The 15,839-nt window shown below is 46.6% G+C and overlaps 1 protein-coding gene across 1 annotated transcript; it reads left to right on the top strand.

Annotated features, from left to right (window-relative positions):
• Positions 1-6,846: 6,846 nt before the first annotated feature.
• On the top strand, positions 6,847-15,341 carry PRSS23 (serine protease 23). The gene is made up of 2 exons (XM_063325324.1): positions 6,847-7,019; positions 12,167-15,341. The coding sequence occupies exon 2, from the start codon at positions 12,180-12,182 to the stop codon at positions 13,296-13,298; it is 1,119 nt and encodes a 372-aa protein (XP_063181394.1). The 5' UTR covers positions 6,847-7,019; positions 12,167-12,179; the 3' UTR covers positions 13,299-15,341.
• Positions 15,342-15,839: the final 498 nt, after the last annotated feature.

The raw sequence follows: 15,839 nt of genomic DNA, 5'->3' as shown, positions 1-15,839 counted from the left end.
TTGGTTGGTTTTTTTTTCTTTTCTTAATGACCTCCAATTTGTCTACGTTTCACATGGAGCTAGGCAGCCATAACTAAATACAGTCACAGCTGAGAAGCATAAAATCGCTATTATTACCTTGCAAATGAAAGATGTCATCTGCCACAAGAGAAGGAAAAGGATCATAGGTTAGTGAAACAGGTTGCCGATTTGGGACAAAAATCATCGCTGTTTTCATAGCTGGATAGACTAGATCTGAAAAACAAGCCAAGCTCTTGACAAGATGTGAACAAGAGCTGCTGAAGAGCAACTCTCTGATGAGGAGCACTTAACTCTGAATGGTGTGTTTCCATCTAACTTTAAAAGCCAAATGTCCTCTCCACATGAGCTGTCTAGGCTGCCTCTATTGACGCCCAAGGGAAAACAATTCCAGACTGCAGTTCATTCCATAATAAATGCAGCACCTAACATGGGTGGGATGGATTGCCCTCTGGAGACACCTCCTCTCCTCTGACTTAAAGATGGCCTTCCTTAGGCTGCTGGCTTAATTTTGATGTGGCTAAAATTAGCTGCGGTTAATCATCTTGTTTACTTGTTTCCAAGCTAATCATAACTGACCTCTCCTGGTTCTAATATGACTCTTCTTCGCGTTTCAGACCAGAGGCCCCTATCAGAGAGTCCCATGTGCTGGCTGTGATGGCTAAAGAGCCCTCCTGTATGCCCTGGACCTCTACGTTCATTCCCCTTAGGAGCACTGATTCACATGTGGACTCACAGAAATTCTACCAGCAAAGGTTCATTTGACTGAGAAATGAAGGCAGAACCGCTTATTAAAATAGTCCCAATCCCTGCCTCATTTTCCTTTTTCTTTGTCTCAATAAGCTGGGGAGATACACCTGCTTTAGGTGTCCCCATAGGCCCTACATCCATTGCAGGATGGTCTTGCCAAGAACACCACCTTCAACCCTTCCTCTCCCTGAGGGAAGTTTTACCTGCATAGGCTCTGCCTGTGCTGCCAGATGGAGCGTGGCTAGATCATAGTCTGAAATATGATGTGGTCCCTCATTTTTGAGTCACACCGCTAACTTCAGGGTGCCTTCATGCTGGGTGCAACATGACCAGGCATCAAACTAAGTCTGACATCAAACTCAAGCATCTTTTTGGAAATCCTACCAACTCTTGCTGTACAAGAGGACTAAGAAAGGCCCTTCCCAGCACCAGCCACGCAGCATCATTGCAAAGGCTGACGGGCAGGTGGTAAAGGTTGGAGCTCACCTGCTCTGCAGGCATGGGCTGACATAACCTTCTCCTCCCTGAGACAACCGCAGGGAGAACCTTCTCCTTTGCCGTGTGCATTGAACACAGGCTTCTCTTTAAACAAGCTGGGCACGAGGTGAGGATGATCTCCAACAGGAGCTGAAAAGCAGGCTATTCATACCCTCAACGATCTTCTCACTATACAGTAGCTTCATGGGCACATACGGCACTGATAAAGTGTTATAGCTCACCATTCTTAGATGAGCACATGGCGGATTCAAAACCGCCAGACGGAGCAGTGAAACCGACAGCAGAATCTAAACCTAGCAGAGTGAAAACAAAAATGGTAGTGATGAATGTCATCCAGTTTTGCATAACACTGAAGATTCCCATTTTCAGGAAATCCCTGAAGTTCTCAGGGAGTGCAGTTGCAGTGGATGTTTTATTTTTCAGGTGCTATTTTGAGATTACTTCACTGTATTGATATGCTGTTTACCCAAATGGTGAAGATGCAGTGTCTTACAAGAATCTCAGTCTCGTTGGAGCAAATCCAGATGCCTGTTTTATTTCAACAAGTTTTCACTATCATGAAATTAAAGGGCCACTGTTAGTTTAAATATCCCTGTCAGAAAAGTTTTCAGTAATATGAATAGCAGTAATTCCCGAGATCTCTATGGATAAGAGCATATATAGTAAATATGTAGCTGTGAATTTTGAATCAAGCTGAATTCAAAATGTTTTTCCTTATTTTCTTCTTTCTATGCTATGATATCTTTCTATGATAGTTTGATCAAAACTTTCTACATAATATACTCTATTTCAAGCAGGTATTTAGAGAATCCCACGCCCTGTCTGACAGACACAGATAATCCCAATAAGCCTTTCAATTGAGAATTCTAGGGGAAAAAACCAATTCAGTCCAATCTTTCCTCTTGTGTTTCCCATATAGTAGTAGATTACTATTTCAATAATTTCAGAAACTTTCTGTACAGCTTGGGTTGTCTCAGGCAAAGCTCTTTAGTTGCACAGTTACGTCTGCAGGTGGGACTGTGCAGTAGAAACCTTTCCTTGTTAGGATGAATTGCAACTACGTGCTCAAACACCCCTGTTCACCCAGGAAGAAGATGGACAGGCTGAATGGGATTCACTTCACGTAACTGTAGGCATCAAAAAGTTAGATTTAACCTCTCCTAACAGACGATGGAAGGAAATGAGTGCTTTTAAGGAATGATTGCCTGGCCTATCTTATATCCTGTTTTGGGATGTAATAAATCTCCTCCTGAGGTATCCCCTAAACGCCTGCAAAAGGAACCTAGAGTGGTCATACTTAGCTTTTAGTTGTCTTTATTTGGGCAGAGGAATCCTCTCAAAGGCTAAAGCCCTCCACCCTGCTCCACTGCGTCACACTTGCTGATGACAAGATTTTTGCCGACAGCAGAAGGACATTGTATACATCCAGCTGTCAGTTTTCCCACTTGGCAATCTTTCCATAAACCAAACAACTCAGATTCCCAGTCCTCGCATGCTTCCTTTAGGAGCTGACAGCAAAAGCATCTTGCTTCTGCAAACTAGGAATAAGTGCCTCCCCCCCGGCCTTGCATCCACAGTCTTGGAAAACCTGAGAAAAAGAGTTCATTCTCTCTAAGTAGTGTCATCTTGTGGTGCAACCTATCTGAGGCAAACGTCTGGCCATCCCCTCCCCGTCATCACAGCACCCAGTCATGGCACAGTCACCACTCTATTTATCATTGGGACACTGCACTGAGATAGAACGTGCTCTCACGCTCATTGCGCAGACCGGGAACCGAGGCAGCAGAGCCTTCCTGAAGTCCTGCTATGAAGTAGCGGCAGAGATGAGGATAGGACTTGCTTCTCCAAAGCCCCAGTCTGCATCATCCTTGCCTTCAAAACAGACTGTTTTCAAAGGGATAGAGAGTGCTTTCACCTTCAACTTCTTCCTCCCGCAGTTAGAAAGAGGTTTGGGAAACAGGGCACTTGTGAGCAGGGGTCTCTGTCCCAGGGAAGGGGGAAGGAGCCTGCGGAGTAGCTGCCATTCCAGTGGGGAACTCCAAGGCTTTTCTGCTGCATTACATCAGCAGCGAGCAATGGGAGGACTCATTTGAGCCAACTGTGGGTTGTCATTCCTCCTTCCAGACTCAGTGGCCTCTGAAATCACTCCATTGTCTGCGGCGGAATCTGGCGCAGGCCCATAATGCCAGGTTACTTCACTTCCCTGCAGAATAAAAGATTTCTTCAACCATGAGAAATTATCTCCTGACAGTGCCATTCATTAGGGCTCCCACCTGTAGACTGTTTCATTTTCAGCTTACTCGCAAGGTGCTGAAAAGTCAGCCTGTGTGTTATCACTTGACAATATAGTACAGCTCAGTTCACCCTTACGTATGTTGTCACTTGCTGCTCTTTGCCTCAACAATGGCTCACAGTAACACTCAAATCTTGGGCTTCACTCGCTTTTTAAAAAACCTAATGCAGCCCGAGTTCACCAGAGCTCTTGTTTCTTAAGAATTATACACATAGGGAAAAAAAATACATCTGTAATTGCTATCTTTGTCCTCTTTTGAATTAGAAAGTTAAACCATTAGATTTTTTCTATAGGTGCTGGGGAGAACTGGACAGTGATTCATTTTTTCTGCAGGCAGGCATTAAGACAGGCCAGGAGAACTGCCTTTTCTGAGCTTTGGGTTCAATGTATGCCCTAAAAATAATAAAAATCTAGAAGTTTTTTTGGCAACCAAATGCCTTGTAGCTAAATTTCAAACTAAACATTCTTCTCCACTCCTTTTGGCATGAAAGAAGTTTTGCCCGACACTTTCTTTAAGGTTCCATTCTCAGGAGGGGTCCTGCAGACACCAAGCCTTGTGGCTCCTATTCATCTCTCTGTGTTGTACGGAGAGGCACGTAATGTCTTATGATCTGTGTAACTGAAATACCGTGGAGTGGTAGCTGTAGACCAGCTCCCCGGGGTGGCAGGTGCTGTACAAACGTAACACAAAAAGAATATGATCCTTTTCCCGAATCAGAAGCAGAGAGACAGCAGTTAGTCACGGGAAGACAGAGTCACAGCAAGAAACCATCGGAAGTGTGGTGGGATGTCTCTATCTATGGACACTTTTTTTGGATGGGGTGCCTTCATCTTTTCTAGCACTGACTTCCAGCTGCTGCTCCAGATGAGGAAGGTCTGTGGTCCTGTATTGTACCATGGATAGCCCAGGGTAGCTCAGACCCCTGCAGTTAAGTGAGATAAATCCCGCCATGTGTATCTCTGCTCCCCTATCTGCTGTAAACATTTCTATCAGTGGCGTATCTTCAACGATTGTGTCTATTTGAATTTGTGTCTGGAGATCAAACAGTCCCCCTTCAGTCAGTCAGAATTTACGCACAGTCACTGTAAATAAAAAATTGGGGAAAACATACAAAGAAGGAAACAATTATGCCAATATTTATTCCTTCTTCCCACTGAGACTCTTGAAAACAGCTGTGTGATGCAGGAAGGCTGATACATCTGAGATAAAGCTGGAAAATGACATATAGAGACCTGTTCAGTGGAGGGTTTGCAGTCATCTAGAAGCGACTGCAGGGCAATCTGTACTTTGTCAGGAGAGTAAAAGTGATCAAGAGGCCTTGTTTGGTGTGGTGACCTACAACAGTCAGGAAGGCCTGTGCGAGGAAAGCTGGGAAGGCCCTGGAGCACACATGGCAGTTGTGACCGAAGAGGCTGTATGCCCATGGAAAGCAAGAGCCCACCTGGACCACTGCTGCAGCCCTGACTCCCTCCCACTACGTAAGCAAACGTCACAATGCTTTCACCTCCTATAAGACATGGCCCACCTCCTCCATCCATGCAAAACAACAGAGGTGGCAGGGCAAAGCTTCCTGAGCAGTGGGACTGCGTATATAATCAGGAGGCAAGTTCAGATAAGAAAGGGATCTGTGATTAGTACGCTATTGTTAATGGAGTCTTACTTGTTAGCTGCCTACTGATACTCCAGGTGTCTTCTTCACTGTTGCATGATCATTTCCTGGTGGCCCAAGAACTGATGTCACCAGCCCTTGCTTCCCCCTGACAGCAGCTGTATTCCCTAGCTGTATTTCTGTTGGAGATCATCGAATCATAGAATAGTTAGAGTCGGAAGGAACCTTAAAGACAATCTACTTCCAACCCCCCTGCCCTGGGCAGGGACACCTCCCACCAGCCCAGGCTGCTCCCAGCCCCGTCCAGCCTGGCCTTGAACCCCTCCAGGGATGGGGCAGCCACAGCTTCTCTGGGCAACCTGGGCCAGTGCCTCACTGCCTCAAATAAACCCAAAAGCTGTGTAAACCCTGGGTATGGAGACAAAAACCTGCCATATCCTTCTGGAGAACCATTGCAGATATAGGTAGTTGTAGGAATTTCACGCCTGGTCCTTCATCCCTTTCCTTGAATTCATCAGCTTCAGAGCTCCCCTTGGTCTCTCCTGCTTCCTGCCTGTGGCTTCTGGTGGGATCCTGCATCTTTCATAGTTGAGAAAGACTTGTCTGAGTAGTTATAATTTTTGTAGCACTTGCTTTTTCCAAGCATCTGTTAAAACCTTTCCACAGACCCAAATGGGGTTGGTCGTAGGCCCAAGTAGACACAAATTAGAAAAATCACGTCTAAGAATGTAAGATCCTGTGACATCTCAGCTCCTTGTAGGGTGCTTGCGTGGGGCAGAGCTTTCGCCATGCTTCAAGCTCTCTTAGTCCTTTGTAAGGGTAACAGCAGGGTGAAGAGGTCAGCAGAAGGCAGCAAATAAATCGATTCCTGTGAAATTTATATTTCCTTTCTGGGGTAATGGTGATCAGCTGGGAATTTTTGGCAAAACCTGTTGTGGATTTTTCTTGTGGAGTTAAAACACATTGCAGGGTTTTTGCCTTCTTGGCTCTGTTTTCCTCTTTTCTTGCCAGATATCATTATAAGGATTCAAGAAGGATGAGTAATTAAAACCCATGCAAAGAATGTGTCTGACAATTAAATCCAAAATATCTGCCAGATGAGGCAACATCGGGGACAGACCGCAGAGCTCCTGGAGCGTGTGCCCTGTGATGGCAGGAGGGACCCCGGGGGTTCACCCCACGCCTGGGGACCCTCCGAGAAGGGACCTGCCACACCGGGGACGCAGGAGCTTATGCCCTGTGATGGCAGGAGGGACCCCGGGGGTTCACCCCACGCCTGGGGACCCTCCGAGAGGGGACCTGCCATGCTGGGGACCCAGATGTTGTGGACAAAGAGCCTGCGGAGGTGCCACCACTGCACCCCTCACCTCCCGCCCAGCCCTGAGGTGAGGGGTTGGCGTCCCCTGAGCTGCCCTCCGTGCCGGGACACCACGAATAACAACAAGGATGAGGAAAAAAACATAGGGTTTCCCTCAGGAAATAAACGAAAACAGCAGTATAAGAGGGAAAAAATGGGGTGACGCCCCGCAGGGTGCGCTGGGGCGGCGGCGGGCCCGGGGAGGCCTGCGCGGAGGGACGCCCTGCCCCCGGCCTCGCCCGGCGCGGCCCCCCGCAGCGGTGCGACGGGCAGAGGGGGCCGGCGCCGCCGGCAGCGCTGCGGGGCGGAACGGGGCCGGGCGGCCCCGGCGGCGGAGCCACCTGCGGGAGGCGCCGCTCCGCCCCGCTCCGCCCCGCTCGGAGCGCGCCTCTGAGGGAAGGCGGCCGGCGGGAGGCAGGAAAGGAGGGAGGGATGGGACCGGTCCCGCCACCTGCCTGACGGCTCCCGGAGACGCCGCCGCCGCGGGGAGCTGGTACGTGCCGGGAGGGTGCCGCGGGGTGCGGGTCACCCCCCCGGGGGGACAAAGGGGCGGCGGGGAGGGTAGCGAGGGTCGTTCTCGCCCCTCGGTGCCCCGGGGCCAGCGCTTCACCTGCCGGCGGGCGCGGAGCCGGGGGGAGCCCCGGCGGTGCGGGGGCAGCGGGCGGCGGGAGCCGCTGTCCCGGCTCGGGGCCGAGCCCTCCTCGCAGAGCTTAATTTTTAACCCGGCTGGCATCAACGGGAGCGCACCCGGCGCCGCCGCTCCGGCGGCCGGCGAACAAAAGGGATAAGGCGGCTTCTCCCCGCCGGCCGGGGCGGCCAGCACCGCCGCTGGCTGGGGTCGGTGGCTAACTTGGAAAGGGTGAGGAAACAGCTGATTAAAAAAAAAAAAAAAAAAAATTCGTCTTTGCTGCGACTTGGGAGTCGTTCGGAAGTAGGTCTCCGGTTGAGCCGCTGCGGTGCTATGCTTTGGTTCATCACCGTGACTAAGAGCATCGGTATTTTGGGGGTTTTCTTTAAGAAATCCATCACCCGGTCTCCTCCGGGAGGCGGTTGCCGGAGGCTGCGGCGGCTGTTCGCCTCCTGCCCCCGGCGGCGCCGGGTGAGGTCCCGCCGCGGCCCCGGCTCTCGGGGCGGCCCCGGGGCTGAGCATCCCCCGGCGCTGCGGTGGCCCTGGGGATGCAGCTCCTGGCTTGCAGCTTCTCCTCGCTTGCAGCTTGCCCGCTTCTCTTCAAGTTGGCCATCGCTGTCTGTCTGTTAGTTTGCTCTTCAGTGGAACCGAAGCCTCTTTGCATCCAGGGAGAGAGAAAGAGGGAAGAGGGCGAAAGGAGGCAGTACAATTATTCTGTAGGAATTGGACTAAGTGGTAAACACATAATGTGATCCCTTTCCTCTCCGTGTGTCACTGACACATGTGTCAAAATACGCACTGTGCCCGTTGTATATGTTAACGGTCGCCCTTGGCCTGTCGGTATCAAAGTTCGCTTCAGGTTTTCTGAGACATCTCCTCTTACAGCGCTCAGCCCAGCGGGTACGGCAGTGTGACCCCCGCAGCATCGCGGGCAGGCTAATAGAGATGTCAGATTTCAGTGGCAGTGAGGCTTCTGTAATTCTTAAAGCGCGACTCAATTATTTTTGCTGTGTTTTAACAAGTTCTGTGACTAAGGAAAGCAGCCGAGGTATTTTGGCACGGCAGTGATTTAGTTCACCTTTATAATTTGGGTTGAGGCAGGTTTTTCGCTCTTACTCTCTTGGTTCAATTTCTTTTTTTTTTTTTTTTTCCGTGTTTTTTTTCTGGTTTCCAGCACTGTGGAAAAACTTTCTTCATTTCAAAATGTAATGGAGACGGTGCGCTTCACGGGCTTTCATACTGCATGTTCCAAGATTTATTGTTATTTAACCGTCTATTACAAGAACCGCCCCAGAAGTAGTGAACTCCTCCAGAAAAATTACTTGCTTATTAGAAAATGATTCATGTCCGTCCTGAACAAGGCAGTTCTCTTTCACCAACTTGTATCCCAAGGCGTGAATGCCCAGAGCAGGCAGGGAAATGTGTCTGTAAAGTGTTTTAGCGGCGTGGGGAGCCCCGGGGTAGCTGTCACTGTTTCCATTCTCTAAACAATTTTAATGCCATTAGCAAGTGTGATTATGTACAAACCGCTTTCTAGGGGGTTCCTAGGCTGGATATCAGAGCTGGGCTTTGTACTGAGTCGAAGGGTGGATTGAGTTTATGACACAGTTTAAATAGAAACAGAAGAGCAGTACTACAGTAGAGCAGCACGTCGTAATTCATTCACTATCGGTTTGGGATAGCCGTTCAGGGAAGCACTTGCTTCTTACCAGTTTGTTCAATTTGAGAACATCTTGCAGGGTCACCCAGGAATAAATAGCTGAACATAGAGAGTGGTAACCCTGGGGTTTTTTGCAGCTTTTTGGTTTGGTTTTAAACAAAAAGGAAAAGAGAAAGGAAAAGGAAAGAAGAGGCAAACCGGTAGGTCTCTCTTTAAATTTAGATTACTTTTTAAATTCCGTAATTTTTTTGCTTAACCATTTTATTTTTTGAAGAGGAAGGTTCTACACCTTCCTCTACATTTGGTGCAAAGAGGTACTACGTCCTAATTCGGCATCTGGTTAATAAGATGTACTAATTCTATTTATTGCAGCCCAGAACTGATTTAGTACCAGTTATGTCTCCAGATAAGACAAAATTACAAAGACGTCAATAAATGCCTTGGTTTGTGAGGAGCACTGTTTAGCTTCTGTGATCAGCTGTAAACTCACAACTGTATTTTATTGTTAGGTTTTAATAACATTTTAAATAGAAAAGTTCGGTAACTGATGAAAAGGGTTTTTTATCCCATATATCTGCAATGTGATCACAGCACAGAGGCAGCAGGGGAGGGGTGCGGGAAAGCTCGCGCAGAGGCATGGAGTAAGTCCTGCTTTGCTGTACTAGAGCACAGCGCAGACACAGATAACCATCTTCTGGAGCCTTTTTTGGGGGCCAGCTCGACTCCCAGCTCCTGTCTTGTTCTCGTCATCGGGCGGCTGCCCTCTGCTGTCTGAAACTGCCTTGGGAAGCGTTGGCGTTGCTGCAGTGGTGACGGCAGGGAGATGAAGGAGGGCAGGTTGGAGGGAGAGGTAATTTCCCTTCTCAGCCCTGGTGATGCTCTCGGAGGAAGCAGGGAAGCTGTTGGGCACGGAGTCCCTTCATCAGGTCGCAGCGCTGACAGGCAGGAGGCAATCTTGCAGCTTGTGCAAGTAACTACTAACAAGACGCTTCTAATTTTCCCCTGCCAGAGAAATAAACCAGCCAAAGGCCAGCACTGGGTCTGTTCGCATGAATGATTTTTGGATCCAAGAAGTGGCATAAGTGGTGCAATTTAGGCAGAGATTCCATCAACCAGGAAAGCTTCAAATGTAATTTGTGGGAATAACGTTGGTGTGAAGCAGATGAGAGCAGACTGCTCATAAATACGTGCTCTTAATGACGGGATCTGCTCTCTGATGCACAGCATAACTGTAATTCAGTCTGTTCTCAGCTTCTAACTGGGAGACCAGTAAACATTTCTGCGTACAGTCCTCACTGTCACGAGTAGGGCAGTTAAGAGCTATATTATATATATATGTATAAAAATTATGCTAGTGTATATTGTCTTTGTGGGGTTGGAGTGATAACATTTGTCCCTTTTACTTTCTTTTTCTGTGTTTTCCTAATCACTGTTATACAAGGAGTATATTTGATATACAGCAAGTGATGCCTGATAGCTTGCAAAGCCTAGTCACATCAAATATTAATCTCTGCTGTGGCAGGAGCCAGAGGAGCCGGTGGTTTTCCTTGAATACATAAGCAGGTCTTTTCCAATTTTGGGACATGCAAAATTACGCAATTCTGATTCGTGTTTAAAATGGCCTGTGTTTTCCAGCATGACTTGCCCGTTAGGTATAAAGCAATATATTCTAAAGAGCTTAAGCCTTCTAGGAATAATACGTCCCTTTAAAGATGTGCTGTTTGTTAATGAAAAAATTACCAGCAGAATGGTCACTTCTGGAAGAGTCAATACCTTTCTCTGTGGGCATCAGCAACATCAGCTCTGTTCATCTGTGTCTGTTTTTTGGAATGGAAATGTTTTGATATCCTGCATGAGTCAATTGATATTTTGAACATTGTGTGCTTTAATTATAGCCTTTGTTCCCAAAGAGGATGCTACCAACAACGGAAGAACCCAGGCCCAATATTTGAGTTGGACACCTTTGGACTTTAGCAGTCTGTAGCTTCCGAGGTCTTTTTCAGTGCAGCTTAGGGATGGAGTATTCCTACAAAAAGCATTAGAGAGAAGGATTTTTCTTTTTTATTCTTAGGTAGCTGTGGTCATCTCCTGCGTGATTTGCTTTGATTTACTCATTTGAGGTATTTCAGGAATGATCCTGCCGTTGTGATCAGTTTAACCTCAGCAGGGATTTAAATATGTGTAAGCTCAACATAATTGTGAAGTTTTGTTTGAATAATCTTTGTGTGAGGGAGATCCCGCCTGCCTTCTTGCCCAGGGCGCAATGCCTCCTGCAGTGATTCAGCTGTATGGCTAATTTTCAAATAAACTGAAGTTACACGTTTTCTTGACACAGCACTAGTGCATGCTGTTCTCTGCAGTCTGAGACACTCTGCCTGTGGTTCATAAACACATTTACAGTCCCATTTGCCTCCCTGTGCTCAGAGGAGGTTGGTTTGCATTTCTAATTATTCGAGTTTATAAAGGAGTAAGCCAGTATGTTAACTGAAAATTCCCTCAAGAATTGTAAACTTACTTCATTAGCTGTGTTCATTGTGTAATCATGTCACCCTTTCTCATGTAAGCTTAGGGGAGAGCAAATGCTACGTGGAGCAGAGACCCTCCTCTGGTAGAACTCATGCCAAGGGAAGCAAGTCTCCCGTGCAGTCACGTTCAGCAACCCAGCTCCTGTTCAGGTTACCTTCTTTGTCCACCCGCCTGTTCCTACCATCCACTTGATGTCTCTGGCAAAAACAGCAAATGGTGTGAGGTCATTTAAGGACCTCCCTCAGTGGAGTAAGAGAGTAGATGGGAGCTTTCAGACAATGCTGTAATCCAGATAAAGACAGACCCATTTACTCATTGCAGGAGCTATGGTTTATGAAGTGTGGCTGCCCCATCCCTGGAGGGGTTCAAGGCCAGGCTGGATGGGGCTTTGAGCAACCTGGTCTAGTGGGAGGTGTCCCTGCCCAGGGCAGGGGGTTGGAACTAGATGGTTTTTAAGGTCCCTTCTAACCCGAACCATTCTGTGATTCTACGAATGCAGGAATTTACGATGACTCGGAATTTTCTTTACACCGTGGGAAGGCAAATACCATAACTTTCCACCAATGTCAGCTGGGAGTTGGTTGCTCAGCACACCTAAGGGTTAAATGCTCTGTGTTTCAGCGTTAACCTGGGACTACTTGTTTCAAGGTACAGGTTAAGGCATTAGTTTAACATTGAGAAACTGAAGCACTTAATGATAGTTGACTCCATTCAAATCGCTTGACCCTTATTATATATACTTGGTTAGTATTTATCTACCTTAGCAAGGCAGATTAATGTTGCAAGATGTTTGGGTGAGTAACTGGACTTCTTTTGCTTTCCACAGACCGGCATTCAGAATGGCAGGCTTGTCCACTTTAATCCTCCTTTTGTGTGCTGCTAAAGATGTGATGCCCTCCAGTTCTCACTGGAAGCCAACATGGCCATCGTACAGAGTTCCAGTTATCCTGCCACGGTCTACCCTTAACTTGGACAAACCGCAGTTTGATGCTGAAGCCAGACTGGAAGTGGTATCTCCCTGTGGCCCAGAGTGCCACAAAAGTTCTCCGCTGCCAACTTACGAAGAAGTGAAGAACTACCTGTCCTATGAAACCTTGTACGCTAATGGTAGCCTCACTGAAACTGAAGTGGGCATATATATTCTGAGCAACAGTGGTGATGGGTCTCAAGGCAAATCTCGAACTAAGAGGCAGATCTATGGCTATGACAGCAGGTTTAGCATTTTTGGGAAAGACTTCTTATTGAATTACCCATTCTCCACGTCGGTGAAGCTATCTACAGGTTGCACGGGGACGCTAGTGGCTGAAAAGCATGTTCTTACTGCTGCTCATTGTATCCATGATGGCAAGAGTTACGTCAAAGGAGCTCAGAAACTGCGGGTGGGGTTCCTAAAGCCCAAACTGAAAGATGGCAGCAAAGGGGCCAATATCACCAACTCAGCAATGCCTGAGAAAATGAAATTCCAGTGGATCCGAGTGAAACGGACACACGTCCCCAAAGGATGGATCAAAGGCAATGCCAATGACATTGGCATGGATTATGACTATGCCCTGCTGGAGCTCAAGAAGCCTCATAAAAGAAAGTTTATGAAGATAGGTGTGAGCCCACCAGCACGACACTTGCCTGGAGGGAGGATTCACTTCTCTGGTTACGACAATGATCGTCCGGGAAACCTGGTTTACCGTTTCTGTGATGTCAAAGATGAAACGTATGACCTGTTGTACCAGCAGTGTGATGCCCAGCCAGGTGCGAGTGGATCTGGCGTGTACGTGAGGATGTGGAAGAGGCAGAATCACAAATGGGAGCGTAAAATTATCGGAATATTTTCAGGCCATCAGTGGGTGGACATGAATGGCACCCCACAGGATTTCAATGTAGCTGTTCGTATCACACCCCTCAAATACGCACAGATCTGTTATTGGATCAAAGGCAACTACCTTGACTGCAGGGAAGGATAAAGACAATGAAACTCCTAGAAAGCACTTATGACTGGTTTTAATTACTCATCTGAGGAAAGGCTAGACTTCTGCTGCAAATAGATGCGATCTTGTAACACCGGGATGTAATACATAGCGTTTCAAGCAAGCCACTTTGTTCTCAGGACAGGGGCTGTGTGCTGCTGTCATTACAGCTTGAAACTGGGGAGAAAGGAACGTCTGCAGGGTGGGGAAGGAGCAGGTGGACTTGCTGAATTTGCAGCTGAGCAACTGAAGATTAATTAGGGGCGGATCAGTAAACAGTACGAAATCAGAACCGTCTCCAAAGAATCTTATAAAAGGGACGCTGTTGACTATCTCATGCCTACAATGTTTGTTTTAATAAATCCTAGGATTAGTAGAAATGCTTTGATGTGAACTTTTAAAAGAAAATATTTCTATGCTGTTGGGGGCTGAAGAGGGGCATTTAATGGTGTTTGCAACCCAAACATTACAGCTTTGTGTTCCTGCATGAAAAAGGGAGTGTGAAAAGGGCAAGGCATGCTCTGTGGGAGATGAATGCCACACAAATAGCGTGAAGGGTAAATAACTGCATAACACTTCTAACCTTCTTTCGGTCTGAGCGATTTGAGACTTTACTAGTAACATAGTTAAGAAAAATGCTTTTTGAGCAAACAGGCCTTGATGTTGCAAGGACTTGACTGTGAAGATGATGCTGGTCGTATGAGCAGTGCCATTGCATCCTGCTTTGGGAAACAATTGGGCTTAAATCTTTATAGCATCTGGGGCATAGCCTTACACCTAGCAGGATCCCTGTGGATATACTCTTGTAGAAAATGTATGGGGACAGAGGCTTGTTTTCTGTTATGACCTACTTAGATCTTTTAAGAAAAATCTCATGTGAGCAACTCAGATTTTCAGAGGGGAAGCCTGTCTTGGGTTCTTGCTGGCCATCTGAATTGCTGCCTGCAAAGCAGGTAAAGGGGAGAGCAGGACAAGGAGTCAACTGAGTTTCCTCCCTTTTTGTTGAAGATCCACGCTGTTCTACCTAAAAATGCACCAGGTAGAGGGACCCTAGATTTTTAAGTGTCTCTCTGTCGTATCCCTTTGACAGTGTAATTTGTATGGCATCTTGACTTCAGTTTCTTGTGTTGTTTGGGGTAGGAATCCTCCCCCCCATCAAATTGTTGAGTTACAAATAATTCGTGGCAAATGCACAGTTCAGTAATTCTGCAGCTGTAATAGAGCCACATTGTAGGGTGCAGTCTGAGTTTGCTCTGAAGTGATGCTCTGCTGTCTCTTACAGATAAGTGACTTACATTTTTACTGTAGCAGGACTGTAGTTGGAAACAAGAACTGTCTTTTATAGGTAAAATCAGTCCAGCCAAATACTTGTAGCTCAGCAAACAGCATCGGGAAGTCAGCGTGGTCTGTACAAACAGGGTTTCTCAGGTGGATTGTGCCACTCTCTTGCAGCAACATGGTTAAGTACATGCTGCCATGCCAATATTATTTTCTTAAGTGGGAGGATAGACACTGGTTTCAGTTCCAGTTTCTCTTCCATCCATCTCACTGTCTCCTGAAGCTTACCGAGTTGCCCATGGCTCTTGGTGTTGTGGGGCAAATGCAAGTCCCTGGTGTGAAGTGGCAGAGCTGGGAAGGAATGAATCCAAGCAGAGGTTCCCTGTGCTATACAAGGAAAATGTTAATTCAGCTAAGCCTTTTTTACACTCTACTAATTACTATGGCATTTGTAAACATATGCCTGATGGTGCTTTATCTTTGTGATGGCTTTGGCTCTAGTTCTGAAAAACATTTTTTGCTAGAGCTGCCTATGATTATTATTTTTATAGGTGCAGCGTACAAAAACATGGACCCTCTTGTGGGCTTTTGGTGCACTCAGATACAAGCAGTTACTAATGCTTTGAAATATGAATAATCAAAATATGTATCTGATGGTCTTTTTCTGCCTTTTATTTTAATTTTCTTTACTTTATGGCTGTTATCTGGAGCACTTTTGTTTGAATGTATCACAGTGAATAAAGAAAAGTTATGGAATTTCAATGCAGACATTCTTGTATTTTTACTGTGCTTGGGTTGCACTTTCAGTCTCGTTTCAGTTACTTATTTGGAAGGACGTTCAGATACAGAACAGATGCATTGATATCCTCAATGCTCTTTATTCTCCTTCAGTTTTCTTTTGTCCCCACGTCTTATAGAAGTTGGTGTGTCTTTTTCAGTAGGCTTAATTACTCAGTGTCTTTGGACAGTAATAATCAATCTTAGCTTTCATGTAATTGTTGCCGTTCCAGAGCCAGTCATGAGCCCAGATTAGTTAAAACTGAAAATGACCTATTAGACTAAAGAGTCACATTTTTTTATTAACTTTAGGGTCAATGACCTATGGAGGAATTTGAACCAGTCAGTATAACATCATAAATCAGGTCCATCTTCTTTTTCTTTTAGTTGATGCAGTCAGAAAAAAGTTCCTCTGAAGCCAACAGTGAGACCTACGTTTTTTTGAGGAGCACTGGAGTGCAGAAATGTTCTGCGTTTTGATTT

This window comes from Chroicocephalus ridibundus, chromosome 1 (genome assembly GCF_963924245.1).
Source record: "Chroicocephalus ridibundus chromosome 1, bChrRid1.1, whole genome shotgun sequence".
NCBI classification, from domain to species: Eukaryota; Metazoa; Chordata; class Aves; order Charadriiformes; family Laridae; genus Chroicocephalus; species Chroicocephalus ridibundus.
This window is presented reverse-complemented; position numbering and strand designations above follow the sequence as displayed.

Coding starts and splice junctions, on each gene's coding strand:
- PRSS23 (XM_063325324.1), top strand. CDS start 12,180: ATGGCAGGCTTGTCCACTTTAATCCTCCTTTTGTGTGCTGCTAAAGAT.